Here is a 24,723-nt window from a genome sequence, read left to right as displayed (position 1 = left end):
CAAAGTGTTCATGAACCACTCGCAAACAGAAGCCAATGTCAGGTCAGCAACCAAACATACATACACATCGGAAGATGAAAATCATAAAAAGCATCCACCATTTTTACCCCCTGCCTTTTAGGTGCCTTTACCTGTCCTAATGCACCCCCAGTGGCTGCAGTATGGCGGTGGAAAGCTTACTGACTTTCAGTGGGTGTTGTCCTGGGAGGTGCCCATGACCTGGGCTGGAAGACCTGGTTTTGAACCGCAACATCTCACTGCGGGCAGGTGCAGTCTGCCTGGCTGGCAGAATGCAGAACAACAGGAACAAAGAGGCAGGTGGATTGGCAGTGGTGAGATTACAAATGCAGTGATCCTGAGAGAGGGCAGCAAATCCATGCTCCCTAAGAGTCACTCCCTTATCCCCAGCACCCATTTAAGTTAGAGAATAGTTGCCATGACACCCTCAAAGCCACTTCTGAAGACCCGTATCTGGCAGCTCAGTGGCAGCAGTCTAAGCTTCCATTGCAAAGCCCAGACTTTGGGTGGATTCTGCTTTTGCTGTGGTGCGGTATCTGAAGAATCAGCCAATGAGTGTCGCTTGATGGTTGAGTTAACCAGTGCTGAAATGTGCTGGCCATCACTTCCGTGCTGGAAAAGATGGACTGCAGATTTTGTACAAAGCCTTGTGCAAGGTTGTTGCTGGATTCCTCCATGGTCCATTACGCCACACATATGTTTTCAGCTTTCTCATCATCACCAGCCCCATTAAATTCCTCATCTGGGTCTGCAGCAGAACTAATATGTGGTCATGGCCACTAACTGCTGCCATTTGGGCAGCTCTTTCACCTTGCCCTGGCTGTAAACTCTCATACCTGGTGACTCCTCACACGCAGATCCCACCAATAAACTAACCTCTATATGTACAATATGACTATCTGTACTTTCTTTTTCAATCTTTTTATTAGTTTTCAAATTAATACAGATTGATATATGGCATCAATATTTATACATGTAATACAAAGAGATCAGGATAACAATCAGCATATATAATCATAAAGAACAATAAAATATAAAAAAATCTGTTGATCCAACGATCTCTTAGTAAATGAATATAATATAAAAGAAAGAAAAAGATTTATTATATAAATTTTTTAAAGAAAACCAAATCGATTAAAAAAAAATTATAAACAATATAAACTAAACAAAAAAAAACTTTAAAAAAACAACAAAAAAAAGGAAAAAAAAACTGGGCTAAAATTTGTCAGTAGAAACAGAGCAATATTATGTCGTCAAGTCCGTTCCTCCAAGTTGGAAAGTTATTGAAAGGGGATCTACATCATGTGAAAATATTGAATAAATGGACTCCAAATATCTTCAAATTTAAGCGAAGGATCAACAGTACCACTCCTAATTTTTTCCAAGTTTAAACATGACATAGTTTTGAGAAAACCATTGAAAAGTAGTAGGGGGTATTGGATCCTTCCATTTAAGCAAAATGGATCGTTTGGCCATTAATGTAACAAAAGCAGTCATATGGTTAGCAGAAGGAGATAAATGGCCAGACTCTATCCTTGGTAATCCAAAAATTGCAGTGATAGGGTGAGGTTGTAAATCAATCTTCAATACGTTTGAAATAATGTTAAAAATGTCTTTCCAATATTTTTCCAGAAGAGGACAGGACCAAAACATATGTGTCAAAGAAGCCACATTCGATTTACATCCATCACATATAGGATTTATATGGTTATAAAAAAGAGCTAACTTATCTTTGGACATATGGGTCCTGTGAACTACCTTAAACTGTATCAACGAGTGTCTGGCACACATTGAAGATGTATTGACTAAATGAAGAATTTTCTTCCAAGTCTCTGTAGGTATAGATGTCTGGAGTTCACTTTCCCATTCATTCTTAATTTTGTCTAATGATTCTAGATGAATTTTCATAATTAAATCATAAATTATTGCTTTCAAGCCCTTCTGATAAGGATTAAGACCTAAAATTTTTTCCTTAGTCTCAATTTTGTAAGGTATCAGAAAAGAGAGTATAGTAGTTTTTAAAAAATTTCTAATCTGCAAATATCGAAAAAAGTGTGATCTAGGCAAATTATATTTATTAGACAATTGTTCAAAAGATGAAAAACAGTTATCAATGAATAGATCCCGAAAACATACTATTCCCTTCCTTTTCCATATGGAAAAAGCTGAGTCAGCTCTAGATGGATGAAAGAAAAAATTAGATTGAATGGGACTTTACAAATTAAATTTATTCAATCCAAAAAATTTACGAAATTGAAACCATATTCATATTGTATGTTTAACAATTGGGTTAGTCGTATGTTTACTTAACTTGGTAAGTGCAAAAGGGAGTGAAGCACCTAAAATAGAAACTAATGAAAAGTCAAGAACTGATTGGTGCTCAAGGCATACCCATTTGGGGCATTGAATTACATCAGAATCTTATATCCAAAAAATTAAATATCTAATATTAATTGCCCAATAGTATAACCTAAAGTGAGGCAAGGCCAAACCACCATCCTTTTTTAATTTTTGTAAATATTTCTTACTTAACCTTGGGTTTTTATTCTGCCAAATATATGAAAGAATTTTAGAATCAATAGTGTCAAAAAAAGATTTCGGGACAAAAGTTGGAATCGCTTGAAATAAATATAAAAATTTTGGTAAAATATTCATCTTAATCGCATTAATTCGGCCTACCAATGATAAAGACGGTGGAGACCACTTAGTAAATAATTGTTTAACATGGTCAATTAAAGGCAATAGATTAGCTTTAAATAAGTCCTTATGTTTCTTGGTAATTTTAACACCTAAATACATAAAATAGTCAGTTACCAATCTAAAAGGTAATTGGCTATAAATTGGGGTTTGCATATTCAATGGAAAAAGTTCGCTTTTATTAAGATTTAATCTATAGCCAGAAAAAACACTAAACTGATCTAGTAGTGATAGTACTGCGGGGATAGATTCGTCCGGATTAGAAATATAAAGTAACAGGTCATCGGCGTAGAGAGATATCTTATGAATCATCTGTCCGCGAGTAATGCCACATACATTTGAAGAGTCCCGAAGTGCAATAGCCAAGGGTTCTAAAGCAATATCAAATAATAAAGGGCTTAACAGGCAACCTTGTCTAGTACCTCGAAAAAGCCTAATCAAAGGAGATCTTTGATTATTAGTAAGTAATGAAGCCATAGGTGTATAATAAATCATTTTAATCGCAGATATAAATTTAGGGCTAAAATTAAATTTTTGAAGTGTAGTGAATAGATATTCCCATTCGCATCTAGTGAAACAACACATTCTGGAATTTGGGATGAAGGGGTATATATAATATTCATTAATCTCCTGATATTAAAATGTAAATAACGATTCTGAATAAATCCTGTCTGGTCTTCAGAGATAATTTGTGGGAGAACCTTTTCCAGTCTAAAGGCCAATATTTTGGAAAATATTTTTGAATCTACATTTAATAAAGAAATAGGTCTATAAGATGCACAATCAGTGGGATCTTTATCCTTTTTAAGAATTAAAGAAATAGTTGCTTCATAGAAAGATTGTGGTAGTTTACCCACTGATAAGGCATCTTTAAAAATTTTGGCTAACCAGGGAACAAGAATATCAGAAAGGGATTTAAAAAATTCAGCTGTATATCCGTCAGGGCCGGGTGCTTTACCCGAGTTCATTGAAAATATTACTTTCTTTATTTCTTCCTCCGAAATGGGAGCATCTAATGTAGAACGTTCATTTAAAGATAGTTGGGGAATCTTCAGATCTCTTAAAAATTCATACATTGATGTAGGATCTTCAGGGGATTCTGATTGGTATAAAGAAGAATAAAATTCTTGAAAGGATTTGTTGATTTGAACAGGATCTATCGTGTAGGTATCATCTGGTTTACAAATTTTATTAATCTGACGTTTAGATAAAGTATGACTATCTGTACTGGTGACTGTAAATGATCAACTAACTGCAAGTCACTAGGGTTATTTATGGAAGGGTTGCGGAAGAAAAAAATGCATGTGTGTTCTTCAGCTTTTAAATTTAGAGATGTTGGGAGAAGTCTTGGGAGCGTTACTGCCAAATTGCATGGCCTCAATCTTGTTTCACTGCATGGTCTCTGGAATGGCTGCTGCAGTTAGGACTCGTTCCTCTCCTTCAACTGATTCATCCTTGCATGTCTCCTGTCTATTTATTGCTACTGACACAGCTTTAGTGCCACTTAGTCCTTGAAGTGAGCAGTATGTGTGTTAATGAGTATCAGTGCAATGTATTATGAATGATGTGCATGTCGTGGTGAAGTTTGTGCAAGCTGTGGGTGTGAGGCTTTGAACAGTGGTAATGATGGTGAGGTTAGGCACATTAAGATGAAGTTCCATTCCTGATTGATTTTTGGTTGGTGAATGCTGAGAGTTTGGTGTAGTTTGTAAACCTCGATCCATTCACTGGCCTTGGTCACCTGCATGAAATCATTAAGCTCTTGGCAGTATTGCATCTCATTTATAGGGCAATAGGAGCAGAAATCGATCAAATGGGCCCCTGAGCTATCTCCACCATTCCATTAGATCATGGCTGATCTGATCTTAGCCTCAACTCCACATTCTTGCTTTTTCTCCATAATCCTCAATTCTCCAGTCGTCCAAAGCTCTATCAATCTCGGCTCCCTAGAATCACAACCCTTTGAGAGAAGAAACTCCTCCTCAGTCTTAAATGGGTGATCTCTTATGATGAGGCTACACATCTTGTAGATTTCCCCCAGCAGAGGAAACAATCCCTCAGCATTTACCCTGACAGTCACGAACTTGAATGTTTCAATAAGATCACTTCTCATTCTTCTGAACTCTGTAAAATATAAGCTGTTTAATAGTTCTTAATTAGATAACTGCGCTCTTTCTGGAGATGCTCTGCTTAACTTTATCTGCATTACCTCCAAGGGAAGCATACTCTGCCTTAAATAAGGAGACCACAGCTATACACAGTGGTCTCATTTAAAGTTCTGAACAGCTGAAGGAAAACATCCCTTCTTTGTACTTCATTCCCCGTATAACAAATGCCAATGTCCCATTGGGCTTTCTAATTACTTGCTAAATCTGAATGCTAACTTTTATTTTGTGCTTTCGGGGCAACATTCCTTCCATCCACAACGTGTCTGGAGGGCCTCCCCCAGGTGTGAATCAAGGCATCCACTGCTTTATCGGAAAATGTGGATTGCTCAATCTTGCCCATGATCTGCTTTGTCTCCCAGCAAGCTAAAAAGAATGATTTCTGCTCCTGTTCAAGCTGCAGTGCATCTCACCTTCAACTTTGCCTTTGATTAGCACAAGTCTGATTAAACTTACTGATACAAAATAGACTCCATGGTGAAGGTGCATGGCAATCAACAGCTTAGCAAGTGCTAGCTCAACACAGAAATCATGATAATGGACAAGTAATATGAATTTCCTGAGGTAGAGTCTGAGTTGATTCAATATGGTACCAGCACCATATTGAATTAACTGTGCTTTGCAATCTCAATGCATGTTTTCCAGTGTCATTCAATTTAATTCCCATTCTATTTAACATTTTGAGTTTATGTTATGGGGTATAATTCACATCAAAATTAATTGCAATTCAGGCATCAGAGAAATAAAGTTATTCCAGAAAATCTTTGACCATTTAGGAGCTGGGAGAAGTAAAATTAGGGTACTGCAAGAAAGAAATAAGTGAACATAGAACAGTGCAGCACAGTACAGGCCCTTCGGCCCACGATGTTGTGCCGACCTATATAAACCTTATCCGCATTCAATCTAACTGTCTCTCTACTTCACCTCTCATAGCTCTCTATTTTTCTTTCCTCCATGTGCCTATCTAATAGTCTATTAAAGGACCCTGTCGTATCGGCCTCTACCACCACCCCCAGCAGTGCATTCCAGAAACAGTGGCAGTAAACAGATTCCAATATGAAATAGGAAACAATAATTTATAAAGGGGCAGGGAAATTTGATGCAAAATTGTGCTAACAACATGGCATTGAGAAGTAATATTTTGTGTATTGCAAGTACCCACAGACCTGTTAATAATAACTGTACATGAAATATAAGTAGATGTGCAAAACTATGAGTAGGTTTCAAATGAAGAAACACCACATTTTCTTTTTCAAAAGGAGGAGAAATGCTAGCTTTGTAGTATTCAGAGCAGTGGTAAATGTGAAGGAGTCCAGGCAAGTTCTTGAGAAGGGTAATAAAATGGGAAAGAAGATGGGATGACTGGAAAGGGTCCTCAAGAAAAGAGTGGTATCTCACTGAAACTTTAGAACAAGATGCAGGAGCAGCAGCCTGGGAAGAATTTGAATTTGGGAATACTGTGAGGTAAAGTAGACTTCATAATTTATGAACCATTGCATCTAGGTTAATGTGAGCATCTTAATTTATCAAGATCTACATTCATGTTAAGAGAGTTTAAGTGCTTAATTTAAAACCAATTATTAAAAGCCTTGCAATTAATTTTACCATGCAATCTCTTAGATTTATTAACAGGTAAACAATGAATAATCCTGATCATTTAGCATTAAATAATTTTATTGCTTCAGGTAATCTGATAAATTGGTGAGAAGCTCTCTACTTGGGCAAGTGAACAGTGAATAGGAAAAAGGTGGATTTAAATGTGCTTTATCTGGTACTTGGGCTAAATGGGTTTTGATGTAATCATGATGTAAATGGCCCCCAAAATCATCTGGAGCTTCTTGGAGAACAATAATTGCATATCTATAAAATATTGATGTTATTGTAACTACACTGCCAGTGTTTTACCTATATGTGTCTTTGGTTTTTGAATGATGAAATGGAATACGTGGTACATTGTTGTTTGTCAAAAACAAAATCTCTCTCACCCTTCCACCATGTCAGAAGTTATAAGGCAAGATTTGCCCTCGAGACAATAAAGTTCTTAAACAATGAACAAATCATCATTTGATCCATTGAACAAACAAATGAAACTTCTTCAAGATATTTTCAGTGGTAACTAACCACGGTTCATAAAATCATGTCTGCTTTAGAACCTTGTGTTGATTGTTGCAGTGAAATGGTTTGTGGATCCAGAGGTAACTGATGACAGTGCGACTGACAACATTAAGAGGGTAATTTTGGCTTAACCTAACTTACAGCAACTAAAAGGATCCTATCTGCCACCCATTTTATGTTTGCTTGATTTTACTTCAATAGACTATTAAATCAGAGCGCTGCAAAGCAGTGGTCAATACAATTCGTGCAGCTTTTCAACAGGGCAGGTTAGTTTAAATTTACCCATGTTTAAATGTATTAATCGATCAAATTGCAACATTTTGCTCATCTGACCTAAATATTTTGCCTTAAAACAGCTGACAATAATGAAGGACAAAGTAAAGAATGAGCAAATAAATCATGAGTGGGATTATACAACAGATTTTCAAAGAATATGTAGAACAATTGCAGTTGACACAAAAACAGTATCATTATAGCAAAGATAGCAATACATGATACAAACAGTAAATGTAACATTATATTTTGCTTGTACATTCCTGCAACCAACCAGATGAACAATTAACACCTGTAATTTTATTTTAAAAATGTATTTGCTTTTCCTGTGAGGAGCAATTCTTTTATCTGAAAAGCTGCAACAGCAGGAAACATGGGCTGATGAATTAAGGCAGCAGTGTATTAGTCTTTTCTCTGCCCACTAACTCTTTTGAGCACAACATCCCCACTGGGAGAATGGCATGAAAGTTTCATTACTATAGTTTATTGTTGAATCTAATTACATGTAAAATGCTTAGATACAGAATTTTAAAAATCTGTAATTTTTCCTAATTCTTATAGAAAGATTTAAGATAATTTGTATTTTTCTACTTAACAGTGCTGGTTTAGAGTCTCATCTGTTTTATATCAGAAGTTTGACTCAACTGCACGTAATATTCCAGCCATTTCAAAAAATGGATGCAAACCTGTACGGAAAATGACAAACAAAGTCAAAAATTACTTATGGGAAGTAATTTTAAAGATAAAAAAGGCTGAAATGCTGTTATCAAAATACTTCCACAAGAAAACTAATGTAAATCAACTTTACTAAGTTGCCTTACTGTTCATTCACTTTTAATAACACCATTTAATATTGCAGTTCTGTCACCAGCTTTGGATCTCTTGGACCTTATGGAGCCAGCTATGACAAGCAGTAGTAAGACAAAGAAATCTGATGTTGCCTCAAGAGGTGAAGCAGCTAAACCTGCCTCCTTTAGAAAAGAGCCAGATGACACCGATCTAATCAAAGTAGAAATTGAGCAAAATACTCAGAGTGTCAAATCCCCACATAGACCATCCCTGGATGCTGGTATGAACCAAATGAATCCTGAATTATTTCATTATATTCTGTGGACATTAACATTATTTTAAGTTTCCCTGCCATTCTGCCTAAACGTTTAAATTTTAGGTAACCCTTATACATTTTGCATAAACTGAGCAACCATTTAAAATAAGGCACATAAATCTATAAAGGCACTGAAATTTAATTCGAAGAAGGGTCCACAACTTGTTTATACTCTTGATGGATGGTGACTGAACTTCTAAGTTTTCAGACATTTTCTTATTATTTTTTGGGATTTCCTGAACATGTCGATTTTTAATTTTGTGCCTTTAATCATTTTCACTTTCATAATAAAATGCCAACAAATTTAAATTTTCAAACATATGAAAATTGTTGAACTACTTAGTAAATAAAATGAATCATATTGTTTCTGCCATATATACATTTGCATGTATACATTTTCTGCTTTCATTTTATTAATATGCCTTTCACATTTCATAGAGCATAAATTATGATTGCCTTATGTTAGAAGGATGTATTTTTATGTACATTTGCTTAAATACTTAGGCAACATTGGAGCTTTACAGTGCAGAAAGTTTTTGTTATTGAGCTCACAAATTTTGTTTTACTGGACTGAATAAATGGTGGAAGGAGTAACTGAAATTAGAGTACAACTAAAGAAAATTACTGCAGATACTTGAAATAAAAATCAAATGCCTAGAAATTGTTCACCCTCTTTGGCACAATAGATACTGTATATGCTGTGTGTAGTGCCAAGATTTATTCTCATCTGCTGAGGGGTTTCAAAATTGGTTAAAGATGTATAAAAATTTAGTGCTATACAGTCAGGATCTTTATGCAGAGCTTGGAGCAGCCACATCATTTATGTGTTAACTGCAGGGGAGTTATCAATGCTTAAATAACTCTCACAGCCATAGTATGGCATCAGAAAAAACATGGAGAGGAGAAAAAACCGGAGGAGGTGGGGTACATGGTCCTCTCCAATGTGTCTGCACCTCCTGCAATGAACTGACCCTTTTGATTTCTAAATTACTATGACCATTACAATTACTAAATTGCTATAAATTGCTGATAACCAGTCCAGTGATCACTATGTGCAAGTCATGCATGATTATTTTAAAAACTAGCTAGGATCAGGGAGCTTCATTGAATTATTAAATATCTTGCAAACAATGAACAGTGAAGCTCAGAGAGGTTGTGTGTGGGACATTGATGTGACCGTATGGCCACTTGGCTTGATGACTCATTTCCAAATTCCACCAGATGTGACAAAGGTTCTAGGTTTCCTACCACCCCGCCCCCTCCAACCCCAAAGTCCCAAAGCTCCATTTTCTGCAGTTTTGAAGAAATGTGCTCCAGAACCTATGATATCATATACTGCATGATTGATACCAGGCAAATATTAGCCATGCTAAATGGGTTCTGCCAGGTCAGCTGCTAATCGACATGGAAATTATCATCAGAGTGATCTAATGTGTGCAAAAGCTTATTTTTATGTTCAACTAATGCATTGGACAATGTACAAATGGGACCACTTTCTAGGCTAGAAAATCCAAGAAATATTCATCACTGATTGAAATTAACATTTTGGGTTAACATTTGTCAGAAGCACCAGACCTGATGCAAACCTAACAACCTGAAATGCTAAATTTGTTAAATTGAGTCGTAGAGTTGTACACCACAGAAACAAGTCCTTCAGCCCACCACATCTTTGCCAGTCTGTTTTGCCCATCTGCTCCAATCCCATTTGCCTGCATTAGGTCTGTACCCTTCTATGCCTTATCTATTTAAGTCTTTGAATGCCTCTTAAACTTGGAAATTGTATCCGATTCTACCACCTCCTATGGCTGCATATTCCAGATATCAACCACTCTTTGTGTAATAAAAAAAAATTTCCCTCAAATTCCCTTTAAGCTCCTTCTTCTCATCTTAAACCTTTGCCCTCTTGTTTTCATGGTTCTGCCATAGGAAAAAGATTTAGACCATCTACCCTATCTATGCCTGACATAATCATATACTTCTACCATGTCACCCCTCAGCCTCCTCCACTCTAGGAAAAATAAGTCCAGCCTAACCAACCTCTCCCCATAACTAAAGTCCTCAGATCCAGGCAACAGCCTGCTGAACCTCCTCTGCACTCTCCCTAGTGCATTCACATCCTTCCTATAGCGTGGTGACCAGAACTGCACATTAGGCTGCAAGTTGCAACATAATGTCCCAACCCTTGCATTCTGTGCCCTGACCTATGAAGGTAAACATGCCATATGTCTCTTCACCACTCTATCTACATGTGTTGCCAGTTTCAAGGAACTATGGAATTGGATCCCTAGGTCTCTGTTCATCGATATTCCTTAGTGCCCCATAATACTATATATGTCCAACTGCTATTTGATTTCCCAATTGCATCATCCTACACTTGTCAGAATTAAATTCCGTTTGCCAATGCTCCACGCAACTTTCCACCTGATCTATATCCTGTTGTTTATCATTTTTGTATCAGTGCCGGTGAAAAGTCATAAATCTGAAATGTAAGCTCTGATGAGGATTTCTAACATTTTCTGTTTTATTACTGAGACTAATTTAACTGATTAAATACGCCATGATTTTATGTATTAAAAATAAGTTTAATGTTTATTATGAGATTAATAGGTAATTAACAGCTACAACTATCTATTTAAAATGTATTGCTTTCACATTTTCTTTGCATGTGGGTTTTATTTTCATGTTACACCTATTTTTGTTTTAAACTATTGCTTTGCTTAGAAATTCAATTTTCCTGTCTTGAAATGTTTTAAATATCCGAAGTTCACATTTGTTCATCTTTATTGACATGTCTAGAGCATTTATGCCATGGTATCAGCACAGAAGACCCTTTCAAATTAACATGAGACAGCTTGTACTGCTTCATAGAATTTTACCAACCACAAAATTAAAATTTCATGTTTTATTTCATCATAAAAAAGTGTGGAAGATCTCTATAACCTCTAATTGAAATGGAATACATGAGCCATCTCTTTGCAGAGTCGTCTTTAGACCACCATTTACCTAACTTAGATAGCTGTTCAAAACAACATAACAATGAGTAAGAAGTAAGCTTGGGATGTTAACATCGTTTTAAAATCAATGAAAAGTGCAAGATGCTTTACACTATGATAAAATTTATGTAAAACCAATCCAGACAAGTGTAAAATATGGATGGAATGATTGAATATGAAACAAAAGAGGTTGTAGAAGGGATTGGATATAAAATAAATATAAATGACTGATAATAGTATCAGGATCTGCATCTGTGTAAATTTACTTGAGAACCAGCTTTGTTTCTGATTTAAAGAGTAATGGATCCTTTATGATAGATATGTAAGTGTTCATTGATAGATATGTAAGTGTTCATTGATAGATTGTATGATTATATGAAAACATATACAAGGATATTTAATGTATAAATTTTGCACTGTTAATATGTGGTACATATTCCAGAAATGGAATTGATTCATGAGCCGTGGGACTGCAGCATTTATTGTATATGTTTTCAATCCTTTAATTTTGTTAAATGCCAGAAGATTAAGTTTACAGAAAAAAAGTTTTTGTATAGAGGATAGTTCACTTTGAGCCCATGAAAAACTAAGTTGAATTTTCAGTCTTCCATCCACCAGAAAGAAGTTAGAAATTTGTCTGTGGTCACTGATGTGAAACATATGATCTAGTATTGGCCACCTATTGTACTTCCCTCTTGATATTTGATTTCTTTGATTTGAATGGAATGGAATATCAGAGGGATAGATTAGGACAGTGAGGAGATGGTGCTTTGGTACTGCAGTTCCGTGAACAAAGTCAAAATTCTACCCAAAGGAAACTGTGTCCAAAATGGACTGATAGAAGTTGGTGCCACTTTGCTGTGGTTCTCACCATTTTGTTTGAGTTTTACAAGTTGGCAGGCTGAAGAGGGAGCCCAGATGGTGACAATTATGTCAATGGCATCAAACGATATAGGTTTTTTTCTGATCTCTTGTTCCACTCTCTGTCAACTCCATCACTCATATCTTTACCACCCATGTCTTAATTCTCACCAAACTCTGCCTATCACTTCTGGGCTTGCAGAGCTATAATAGCTTACAGTTGAACATGACCTTGATTTTTAAACTTATCATCCTTATTTTGAAATCCTCATCTCTGTCTTAAGTTCCTCCATCATCTCACTCCTCTCTAGCACAGCAATCTCCTCCAGCCCTGTAGCCTTCAGATACTTGTGTGCACCAGTTCTTGCCACTGGCTCATCCCTGAATGTAATCAGCTGCCAAGGCTCCAGCTCTGGAATTCCCTCCCTAACCATCTGTCTTTAATTCTTTCCTTCAGGAACTCCTTTAGTACCTCTGTGACCAGATTGCTTTAACATGCCCTTGAGTGATTTGGCATCACTTTTTTCCATTTGATAATGGTCTTGCGAATCGGCTTACATTGATTCTGCTCCATTAAAGACATGATACAAGTGGCAGTTATTGTTATTGGTCTGGATAGAATATTCACTTTAGGAAAATTAAGTCCAGCAAAGCAAATCATCTGAATGCTCCATAGATACATGAGATGCTTGTCTCACCTCCACAGACATCTTGTGTATTGTATCCCCTGAGTCTTGGGCCACCTCCTTTGCTGGTAGCAGACAATAGTAGAGGGAGTTTGTTGGAGTTAACTGTATGGAGAAGATAGCAGGCAGGGACCACTAAAGTATTCTGAGTGGGACAAGTTGGACACGTGCTCAGCATGCTTTAAATATTGCACAGTGTCTGTATAATAGCTATTAGACCTATAACTAACCAATATTAAGGGCTTGCATTAGAAATTCCCAGTTCTCAGCAGCTTTGGGGTGCTGCACCCCAAAATTGGACTGTTCACCCTTCCTCTCTAACTAAAATATGGCGGCGGTTAGCGTGATGCTATTACAGCGCCAGCGATCGGGGTTCGATTCCCGTCGCTATCTGTAAGGAGTTTGTACGTTCTCCCGCGTCTGCGTGGGTTTCCTCCGGGTGCTCCGGTTTCCTCCCACATTGCAAAGACGTACGGGTAGGTTAATTTGGGTTTAAAAATGGGCGGCATGGACTCGTTGGGCCGGAAGGGCCTGTTACCACGCTGTAAATAAAACTTAAAATAAAACTTAAAAATATGGGCATAACAATAACAACTTTTCGCCCAGTTACAGGTTTTATTTTTTTTTAATTTGAGGGTAATTATTTTAAACATTTCCCCTTGAGCTCAATAACCTTTGTCAGTATTTGTTGCTTAGTATGTAGAGCATCACAACATTTTTTCAAAGTAATCGTTAAAAATTCTGAAATAATGGGAGCTTTGAGGTTAGTGAATTTATTACAATGTGGATTTTTTTACTCAGTTGCATTTTGGTGAATTGCTTTTAGTGTCCGTGTTAATTGTAAAATCTGCAAGTGAGGTAATGAGATGATTTAATGGTAAATTATGGGTAATTTTATAGCACTGAAAGAATTGGCACAATTTAGTATTGTTGCTTTCATCTGGTTTTGTTCAATGATAATGTGGTATATATTATAGATTCCACCACTATTACCACATTTGCTCAAATATCATAAAATATGCATTACAAAACAAACCTAAATGTGACTTAAAATAGGATGAATTGGCCTTTATCCGTTGGAGTAAAAGATGATGCCAGAGTCCCCAGTATCTATCCATAGGCTTTAGGTCCACCAAGTCTGTGCCGACAATGATGCCAATCTAATAATACCATTTGCCTGCACATGACCCGTAACCCTCTTTTCCCTGCCTGTTAATGTGTCTGTCTAAATGCCTCTTAAACATTGCTATCATATCTGCTGCTACCATCTCCCCTGGCAGTGTGTTCCAGGCACCTCCCATTCTCTGTGTAAAAAAAAATGCCCTGCAGATCTCCTTTAAACATCCCCCCCATCGCCTTAAACCTATGCCCACTAGTATTTGACACTTCCACCAAATTGAGCCAAACTTTTCATTTCCTCTCTAATTAGAAAGTAAAATATCTTAATTGAACATGAATAAAGTTTCAACTACTACATAAAAGGTTAAAAGTAGTCCTGATGCAGGGTCTCAGCCCAAAACATCGACCATGCCTTTGCCTTCACAGATGCTGCTCGAGCCTCTGAGTTCTTCCAGCAGTTTATTTTTTTGCTCCAGTTTACAGCATATGCAGTTGCTTGTGTCTCTGTTTTTTGCTAAAAATAGATCACTCTGCTTACAAACTGAAGAATATATACTTTGTCAACCAGGAGCAGAATAAAAGCAGAATATTTTTTTTCTTGCCTGGCTATAACAATGTTTCTTTTCAACTTTGTTTAGTTAGTATCCCACCACGTATAGAGAAATGGGAAGAAGTGAACTTGCAGAATGTAAAGACTCCTGAGGAACACTGGGTTACAGAAAGGAGGTGTTCCAACAGGGTTGCCTCACAAGAGTTCCTCTGGTAACTATTCTCTCTTACTTGTCTCTGGTTACATTTAGTGACACTGCACCATAACCCTGTGACTGTGAGGTACCATATGCTGCTGAGGTAAATGTTATAATCTGAGTTTTTTGCTTGCATTTGTTCTTAGATTCATGAGAAAGCTCAGTTTACCTATTCAGACTGAATCCATTCTGATCTGAAACCAGCGATATTATTCTTTACCTCATATGTTTTAGAGGACTTCAAGTTAAATAATTAATTGTAGATTGAAACTGCACAAGGTCTGAATGCTGACCACATTTTGTTTTGTTTCCTCCCCCCCCCTTCCCCATTTCTCATTTCTCTTTTTTCCCTTTTCCTTGGAGCAGACTCAATGGGCCGAATGGCCTGCTTCTGCTCCCTTGTCTTGTGATCTTGTGACATTCTCCAACCACATTCAGAGGGGAATACAATGACATGTCACCAAATGTCTTTGTAGTTGAAATCTTTTACCCAGGAAGAATATCTGAACAAAATATATAAACAAATATTATAACCAAACTTGCAGAATATATGTGAGTTATTTTAAGCGAGGAACAGACCAAATTTTTGTTTTTGCAGATCTCTCCTCAGTAAACTTTTCCTACCAACTGAATGTTAATCTCAGAAGAAATCACTCCCATTTCAACAAACACAGTAGACTATTATATCATCCCAATTTAGATGATTGTCCTTAGCAACACAAGGCATTAGTGATCACAGCTCAATGTTGTACACAGCTTCCCCTGTGTAATAAGTCTGACAGCAGTTAAAAACACAATTATGATTAAAGTGGAATCAGTATATGAAACAGCCCTTATCCTGAGATTGGATTAACTTGGTATCAAAACCTGGCTGAACATAAGAACAGAAATAAGCCATTAAGACTCTGTTTCACTGTTCTATCAGATATTGAATGATTGTTACCTCTTCCTTACCTATCTTCTACATCCCTTGATTAGTTTACCCACAAAAATCCCTTAATCTTGGTCTTGAAAAGTCCAGTTGATTCTGCACCCACACCCTTATTGGGGTAAAAAGTTCCAGATTTTCACTGCACTTTATTCTAAATGATCCAGCTTTAATCTTTAAGATTTTGTTCCTTTGTTTGGAAGTTCCCAGTAGAGAAAAATTCACAATAAGTTATATTTTTCTATTTTAGCTTTCTAATCGCCACATGTTCCAAAGGGAAGGTCCACGGATGAGTCTAAGTAAATTGGATGATTGCTAATGTTGATTCCTGTTGACAAAACCACCTAGATACTGGCAAAATCTGGACCACTTACTATTAGAAAGATATTAACTAACATTGGACTGTTACTTCTCAATACATATAATATTGCCTGTTCCCTTGTTGATTCTGAGGCACCTTGGGTAAATATTGGTCCTCAATCTCACATGCTAAATATATGATTTACTGTTGTGTGTTGTACTCTACATCTCATGTTCAGTGCATATGATGGGGGATGAATTTCTTCCTGTTTCTTGTTTAAAAGGAACAATTTGAATATACCTTTTTATGCTTCTCCCTCAGTATGTGAAAATTAAAATACCCCATTATAACTCCATTTTTTACATGTATTTCCTTGCTCTCTACATTTATTTATAGATTTCCTGAATAAGTCCCATCAAGGTTGTGGGGTCTCTAAATTCTTCAGTGCCAGGAAAGGTTGATCAAAAGCACAGTGTTTGGGCATCCAACATCTGTTTTGTGTGGTAGCCACTGCTGCAAAGTTCTAATATACCCAAGGCAGAATGGGTGGGGGTAGTTTGCAGAGAAGGGAGACCTGGGCAGGTGGGAAATAATCAGGACCAGAGGGTTGGGTCAGGATGTTGTAGGAGATAGGGTGTGATGGGATACACAGGTTATAATGAACTACTGGGGTGCGCAGTTGGTAGTTGGGGACATGATCATGTGGGAATCGTGGCTGAGCTTAAAGAGAGTAACAGCAAAGAATAAATTTTTCAACTTGGAGAGCACCTAAATGCAATGCTTTCCACGATCGAGACCCCCTCGAGCAGGCCCCCGTTAAAAATCACCAAATTATTGTGAAAGCCATTTTTTTCCATGAATGCCCCATTATATCCTTGAGCCGTGCATGTGCATAACCCTTGCAGAAATCCCATCTGCTTTGCATCAGGCACTACTCTGCTAGGCCAGGTACATCGTGTGCCCAAATACCCTGAAATAAAAGCATGAACTTTGAGTTGACGTAGTTATTTCCTGTTTACTGATGAATTTATGTTATGTAGTGCACATAATTTTATTGCAGGGCACAACATTTTCTATACCAGCATTTAAATTTTTTTAATTTAAAATATTTTAAGTTCTAAACATTGTGTTTTGAGTGCAGGACCAACTTATTGAAATCCTGTCATTTTATTCTAATAACAACTTCAATATTGTTCCTGCTACATTTCTAACTTCCCTGATCTTTCTAAAGATCCTGTAACCTGAAATGTTTAGCTCCAAGTTAAGACCAGCTTTTGCTAATTCTCTTTCATCAAATCTTTAAAGCTAGATATATTCTTCTAACTCATTTGTTCCACTCTTTATGCTCCATACATATGGGGGAAGAAATGATATTTGCACAAACTTTCCCTAACAGCCTTAGAGCCATGAAAAATAACTCGGAACTTTTGATTCCTCACTTTTTTTTAACTGTTGTTCTGCTCATTGCTATAATGGGTCTTTCCTTCATAATCAAATGAAGGATGGACTTTAAAAATAAAATGGTAATTTGTTTAACCTCATGTAATGTTACCTATGAGGAGTGAATACAAAGTGAATTCCCCGTGAGTGTAATGTTAAGATAAAATATTATGTATACTGTTTATTCACGTTTAATAAAGCTCATATTAAATTCATAATTTCTTTTAATGAAACTAAAATTAGTAACTATAATGTGTACAAAAATTAATTCAATATAAACTAAAAGCATTTTACAGCATAATTATTATGTATATGCAATAAAAATGAAATGAGGTCTGCTTCTAGGAAGCACATTTTAGAACCATGAAGGTGCAAAGGTTCAGAGTTTAACTTTTTCAGAGTTTGCGATGCAGCCAGGTATTGGAAGGAGTGTGAGGTGAAAAAGAACATTCAATAATATTTTTAAATGTTTCTGATAAACTAAAGTTTCATTAAAAGACCTTGTTAAAGTCTTGGTTCAAGGGATACTAGAAGATGCAATGATAGCCAACTATTGCCATTTTAAGAGAGATACAAGAGACTGCAGATGCTGGAATCTGGAGCAAAAGACAAATGGCTGGAGGAATTCAGTGGGTCAAGCAATATCTGTGGAGGCAAAGGAGTGGAGCTCTGATGCAGAGTCATGACCTGAAACTTCAACCATCCCTTTGCTTCCACAGGTGCTGCTTGACTCGCTGAGTTCTTCCAGCAGCTTGTTATTTGCCATCTTAACACTGGATAACTTGTCTGTTGGAAGAGTGCTAACTGATCTGCATTGTACTTTCAATATGTAATGTTTTTGCTTCTTTCATGAAATTAATTCATTTTCAGTAAACAAAAGGAGAAAACAATTTTATTTGCTTTATTCATATTTCCTTGTCCAAGTTAAATGGCTAAAGAAAAACTTGATATTTGTCACTGCCAGCATTAAATTTACTTGAAGTGTAATTTCAATACTAAAGGTATTTATTAGGTAGTTGTTGAGAAGATTACATAAATTTTTGTAATGATTTTTGGGTTTCACCAGATTCCATCTGGAACTGTTGCACTGATCCATTTAAATGGCAGTAACTCTGGACTTCCATATATCTGCTGTCTCATCTGGAATTTCCACTCTCTGACCAATTCAGAGAGCTGAATCTGTCAGTTCATTCCACCACTGAACTCCATGTAGAGTCTGGTATTAGAGACTATTCTGGCTGAAATTTGGAGATCAGGTACCCCACACCAGATTAGACCTGGCACAGGATTCGAGACCCCTTTGTTTTCAGTGCTGAACTGTCAGACTAATGATGAGAAAGTAAAGATTAAAGATTATATCACCTTAGTTTAATGTTTTTAAATATTTATGTATTTTAGTTAACATTTTTTAAAAGCTTTAAAAATGTGTTAATTTGTTTTAATTGTTTACTTCAATGTTAGTCTTGTGGGCTAGTTCCCCAGCAGGGAATTGCTGCCCACAGTCCCCCATCACCACATTTAGATTGCCTGGATGTGGGGGCCTTATCTCACTGGCCCTGGGCATACCAGAGTTGGAAAGTACACTTTTCAGAAGCAATAGGGCTCCAGGCAGAATTGTAAGATAAATTCATTTTCAAAACATCCTTGGCAGATCTCAAAGCTGAGGACGGGGCTTTGCTGGCTGTAACTGATTTTTAACAGGTTCTAATCTTTGACATGGGACATTTAAACACTATTAAAATGTAAGTAAATAATTAAAATAATATACTTGTTGGTTTTATGAATTATTAGCATTATACATTATCTTAAAAAACAAAGATTTAATAGTTCTGCCATGCACAGCAAGTCCCTTGTAGATTCTCACTGGCTATCCTTCAATATGCCAATAAGTATGGCAATTCACTCAGTCTTCACAACTGAAAAAGTTGTCCCATTACTTTCAAAATTGTTTACAGCCTTCTATTAGTCTTTGTGTATTCCTTATAGTATCTGATGAAAAACTTAGCTAGTTTTTGGTTACAGATAATTAGTTATTTTGTTATTTCATTGGAAAGTACATATTGTTGCCTGTCCTAAATATTTAATTATGGAAACAATAAAAATATTTATGATCCCATACAGGTCTACAGAAAATAAGGTCCAATCTGAATTTGCAACTGGTAAAAATGCAACAGAACTACGTTCATCGTCAACAGAACTGGAACAGATGCCAACAACGCAGGTAGTGTATATTGCTATTATATATCAAGAACAGGTTGCACTAAAATATGTAACAATGTTGCAGTATTTTGTTTTTAGAAGAAGTACAGTGAAATTTTCAGGAAATTTGGCCAAAATTAAATGATGCTTTTGACATTTGTGTGTCAATTTTAACTCTCTCCAGGAGTTATATGGTTTTGGATTGTGGTGGTTGATAAATCTTAAAACCCTCTGCAGTTTGAGATTAGGGAGATTTTAACAGCAGGCCTCATTTGCATTGGCATCCTTGGTGAACTCTGCAAAAACAACCAGCTACTTGCAAACAGTGATGGGTTTGGGCAGGAGGTCCAATTATGAAAGGCCTGGTGTGAATGAGCTGCATTTTTACAATAATCTGGTGATTTCATGGGCACTGTTACTGATACTATTTTTTTCAACACAGACTCAGTTAATTAAATATTTAATTAGAAAATCTGAATATTTGTAATTTAGTTTTATTTACTTTACAGTCATGTAATTTTTAAATACTACATTCACTCAAATATAGGTTGCATCCCAACCTTAACTCTTGAGTGCTTTAAAGTGGCAAAACAAATAGATAAGGTGATAAAGAAAGCATACGGCATACTTGCCTTTATCAGTTGAGGCACTGAGTATAAAAGTTCAGAAGTCATGTTGCAGCTGTATAAAACTTTGGTTAGGCCACACTTGGAGTATCGTGTGCAGTTCTGGTCATCACATTACAGGAAGGATGTGGAAGCTGTAGAGAGGGTGCAAAAGAGGTTCGCCAGGATGTTGCCTGGATTAGAGAGTATTGGCTATAAGGAGCAGTTGGACAAATTTGGATTGTTTTCTCTAGCGCATCAGAAGGGTGATCTGTTAAGAAATATATAACATTATGAGAGGCATAGATAGAGCAGATAGTTTTTTTCCCAGGATGGAAATGTCAAATACTAGAGGGCATAGATTTAAGGTGAGAGGGAGAAAGTTTAAAGGAGATTTGCAAGGCATGTTTTTTTTTACACAGAGTGGTAGATGCCCGGAACACACTGCCAGGGGAGGTATTTAGCAGGTATTATAATAATATTTAAAAGGCATTTAGACAGAGAATGGAGTGATATAGACACGCAAGAAGATATTCTAAGGTATCCTCTAAATTAGGATAATATAGAATTTTATTTATGCTGTGCTTCCCTGAGTTCATAATTATATTGCTTATGACATTCTATTTAAATATTACATGAACTTTAGAAAAGATGTTTTCTTAATTGAGTCATTTTCATTACAACATAAGTTAAAATTTTGTGTCTTGAAACACACCAGAGTCGGATGACCAAGGAGCAGCGTTGGGGAAGTGCATTACTGACTCGAAACCAGTCAACAGAGGAAGAGTTTGAAAGAGCAAAGGCAGCAGTTGAGGTCTCTGAATTTCTCCACTCTATTCTTTCCTGACATTAGAATATAGAAATTGACAGGGGAATTCTTTGCAGCTTGGAAATCTTAAAAATACATTTGGCCTTAAATTAGATTGCGAAGTGGCACATTTTTGTGTGCTAAGCAATCCAATTTGTATGGAAAAATAAACTGTGAATGGAAATTGGAGGCTTCTATCCTGGTTTAGCCGTATTCACAATTTGTGTTCTGGTTCCTCTGAGTCTAACACTTAACACACAAAGAACTCCAGATGTACATTGCAGTGCCCAACGATATGTAATGTCTGCATAAGCAAAGAAGCATATCTCCTGTGAAGTCTGCCTCTGTGTAATTTAAAGCGGAACAGTCCACTAGTACGATAAACTGGACTCTTGACCTCACAATCTATCTCGTTATGACCTAGCACCTTATTGCCTGCCTGTACTGCACTTTCTCTGTAACTGTAACACTTCATTCTGCATTGTTATTACTTTCCCTTGTACTACCTCTAGTTCCCTGCCATAATTTGACAGAGGCAGGCACATGCACAATGCAGATCATTGTGGAGGCTTATCTGCTATGGATTAGGCTCAAGGCCTTAGTGGCCCGATTGACTTGGAGCTCTACAATGTCACTATAAGTGGCAACAATCTGGGCCTGTTAGGGCAATGGTGGAGTGGAAGTAGGCACAATCATGAACTCTGACCCTGGATGGTTGCACTCCCATTCCCCTCAGCAACTCTGGTAGTTTGGTGCCAAAATGGCATTCGTGTATCTTAAGTCCAAACTTCCACTGCTTCACTGAGAAATTGGCTGGCTTATGCTTGAATTGCAAAGGAACCTTTGACATCAAACGTTAATTGCTGAATAATCTTTGGCTCCATTGCCACTTTCATGGTGGAAGGAATGGGTCCCAGATCATGTATGAGGATATAATCAAGGTAGGACAAGGACTGCACAATGCTCTTTGACATTTAGTGTAGTCTGTTAGCCAGGTCTGTTGATACACCAAGCATTAATCATGTATGCCTATTGGTTTTATCTCTGGGCTGGCCTATTGTTTTCTCATCGTCCTTTGGAGCAGAACTCGTGTGTGACCTTGCTTTTCTGGCACCTGGCCTAACCTTTCCTACAGCTCTGGTTGCAAGCCACTATTTGCATATCCTGCCTTCAAACTACTCTCAACAGGCCTGGAATGTGTGGTGTGCAGCAACAGTAAAGTCATCAGGTAGGCTAATCAGCCAATCAGATGCTCCGACACACAACAGAGGAAGAAATAAAAAACACACTATTTTTCATAGTTTAGTCATTCCACAGAGAGGAAAAATAAAGATCGTTTGCTACAGGTGGAAGCCACACTAAATATTTTCCCTAAAAAAAAATCTTGAATTTTGAAATGTTTTGATGGAACAAGACTCAATGACTATAAAATTACATTTGCTGATCCAGAAAGGTTGTCCAATAATAAATATGACAATGCCTGCCAATAAAATCTCTGTTGCATGTCATTCAGAACAAATATTTTTGTGGTTTAAACAGTGAAAGTAATGTCTAAAACCTGAAGCTGACATATATTCACTGATTCTGTATTGACTGCAACTGCAAAGACTGATGGAGGAGCAGGGTATCATTGACGTAAACCTCCAGATTTCTGTTTAACTGCACTTGTGCCAGAAGTTGTATTCACTCACACAGAGCAACGATGCCAAGTGCTCACAGTTATCAGTTAATTCCAAGACACAATTTCTGCATTGATCACAAACTAATAGCCTAGCCCACACCCTCACAGCCTTGTATATAAAACTATGGAAAAATATCTGCAACAAATAAGCTAATAAATAGCCATCGATGGCCATAATTGAAATTGTATTCCTAAATACTTAATCAGTTGCTGTACATCTATAATGCTGCCTAGGGTTATAGAAAAGGAGACTTAAATACTTCATGTTTACTGGACGGAAGTGAATTATTAGCTGCAGATCAAATATTCAACATCTTTTTGTGCTGTGATGCATTTTCCACTATAGATACTGGTGTCCTTCAGGTTGCATAGTTATTCAAAGAAAATCTTTGAAACTAATTCTGGAATGATGCTGGTATTTTATGTAAGCAACAGAAGGTGGATCCTTTCCATTTCCTTTTTATAAGTATTCACAATCAAACTAACTCAATTTTATCTGGCAAGTACCTCAGTGTACTGTGACACACCAGCTTAATTAGACATCTGATGTTTATGAATTACTGCCAAGAGTTCTCAGTGCTTTTGAATTGTTGAATCTTCGTTTGTGATTAAAGCACTTGAACCTTTGTACTTTTTTCTCTTTCCCAGTCTGACACAGAATTCTGGGATAAAATGCAAGATGAATGGGAGGAAATGGCACGTAGGAATTGGATTGCAGGAAGTGAACAGCCACCAACAAATACAGCTATCTCCCCACATGAGAAGGTAATCTCAAATGTAACATTAAAAGTAATATTCTGCTGAGTAATCAAATGGTTGCTGGCAGCAATATTTTCTTTACATAATGAGTAATGTTCAAATTCTACCTCAAATTATGACAATTCTTGCGTAAAGACAAATTAGAAAGATACAGCAGTACAAAGTGCAACATCTTAATCTTTTAATACTTCATCATTTGGATATTATGGTCCGTGAGCTTCTGCCTCATCAGACAAGGATGGAAGAGATGAGGAGAAGATTTAATGGATGTAAATGCATTAGTGAACAGTTAAAACAGCAAATGAATAAGGGATGAGGGGTGGAAAGAATTCAACAGATGTTAATTGAATGATGTTGAGTTTAATAATTCATGAATGATTGAATTGTTGTGACCCAGTAACAAATACAGAGTTAATATTGGATGAATTTATACACATTAAGATGTGTATCAACCAGCTAACCACTTAGTAGAACAGTTTAGTTCTAAGAAGCTATAATTTAATTATTTTTAATAACTTTTTATTAATTTTTTTGCTGCAGGGCTATTATTTCCACACTGACAATCCCTACAAAGACTGGCCCAATGCATTTGAGGAAGCAATAAAAAAGCTGAAGGAGGGAGATCTGCCCAACGCTGTCTTATTGTTAGAATCAGCTGTTTTGCAGGACCCTTATGATGCAGAGGTAAGCTAACAATGTGTACTACTTACTTGTTTTAAAAAGTAAAATATACTAATAATCATTTGAGTTGAAATAAGATACAACTGTAATATTGATGTGTTTTTACAAGCATGAGAGTTTTTTCAACAATCAGCCAGTGCTAACCAGACTTCATTGCCTGGTGTATATCTGAAGAGCCTAATTCTGTGAGTGACTACCACCACTTCAGGCTGACTCAAAAGGTTCAACACTGTGCACAACAAATAATTAATTGCTATACAATTCATCACCCTGGATAATCACTCTCTCAAACACCACTCAACGTGGCTGCGGTGTATACAACCTAGAAAATATAATGCTAGACTTTGCCAAGACCTTTTCAGCAGCACACCCTGAACTCATCACCTCTACCAGACATAGAGAAGGACAACAGGTGCTTGAGAAGGCAACCACTTGAATAATTCATCTTCAAGTTGCACACTTCCCCGCCTTGGAAATGTATCACTATTCCTCCGTTAATGTTGTTCAAAATCCTGGAATATCCTACATATCGGCACTGTGGGA

General features: G+C 36.8%; 1 protein-coding gene across 2 annotated transcripts in view; it reads left to right on the top strand.

The window, feature by feature from the left end:
• The window catches only part of pex5la (peroxisomal biogenesis factor 5-like a), a 125,084-nt gene that overhangs the window by 87,987 nt on the left and 12,374 nt on the right, over positions 1-24,723 (top strand). The window contains exons 4-9 of one of the 2 annotated variants that reach the window (XM_052017954.1): positions 8,128-8,337; positions 14,671-14,794; positions 19,569-19,668; positions 20,970-21,065; positions 23,389-23,505; positions 24,040-24,183. In XM_052017954.1, coding sequence (XP_051873914.1) covers positions 8,128-8,337; positions 14,671-14,794; positions 19,569-19,668; positions 20,970-21,065; positions 23,389-23,505; positions 24,040-24,183 — 791 coding nt within the window. The remainder of the gene's footprint in view (positions 1-8,127; positions 8,338-14,670; positions 14,795-19,568; positions 19,669-20,969; positions 21,066-23,388; positions 23,506-24,039; positions 24,184-24,723) is intronic. The other variant, XM_052017955.1, reaches the window with a different exon arrangement.

The sequence above is a fragment of the Pristis pectinata genome, chromosome 6 (genome assembly GCF_009764475.1).
Source record: "Pristis pectinata isolate sPriPec2 chromosome 6, sPriPec2.1.pri, whole genome shotgun sequence".
NCBI classification, from domain to species: domain Eukaryota; kingdom Metazoa; phylum Chordata; class Chondrichthyes; order Rhinopristiformes; family Pristidae; genus Pristis; species Pristis pectinata.
The sequence above is the reverse complement of the archived record's forward strand: the minus strand, read 5'-3'. Positions and strand labels throughout refer to the sequence as shown.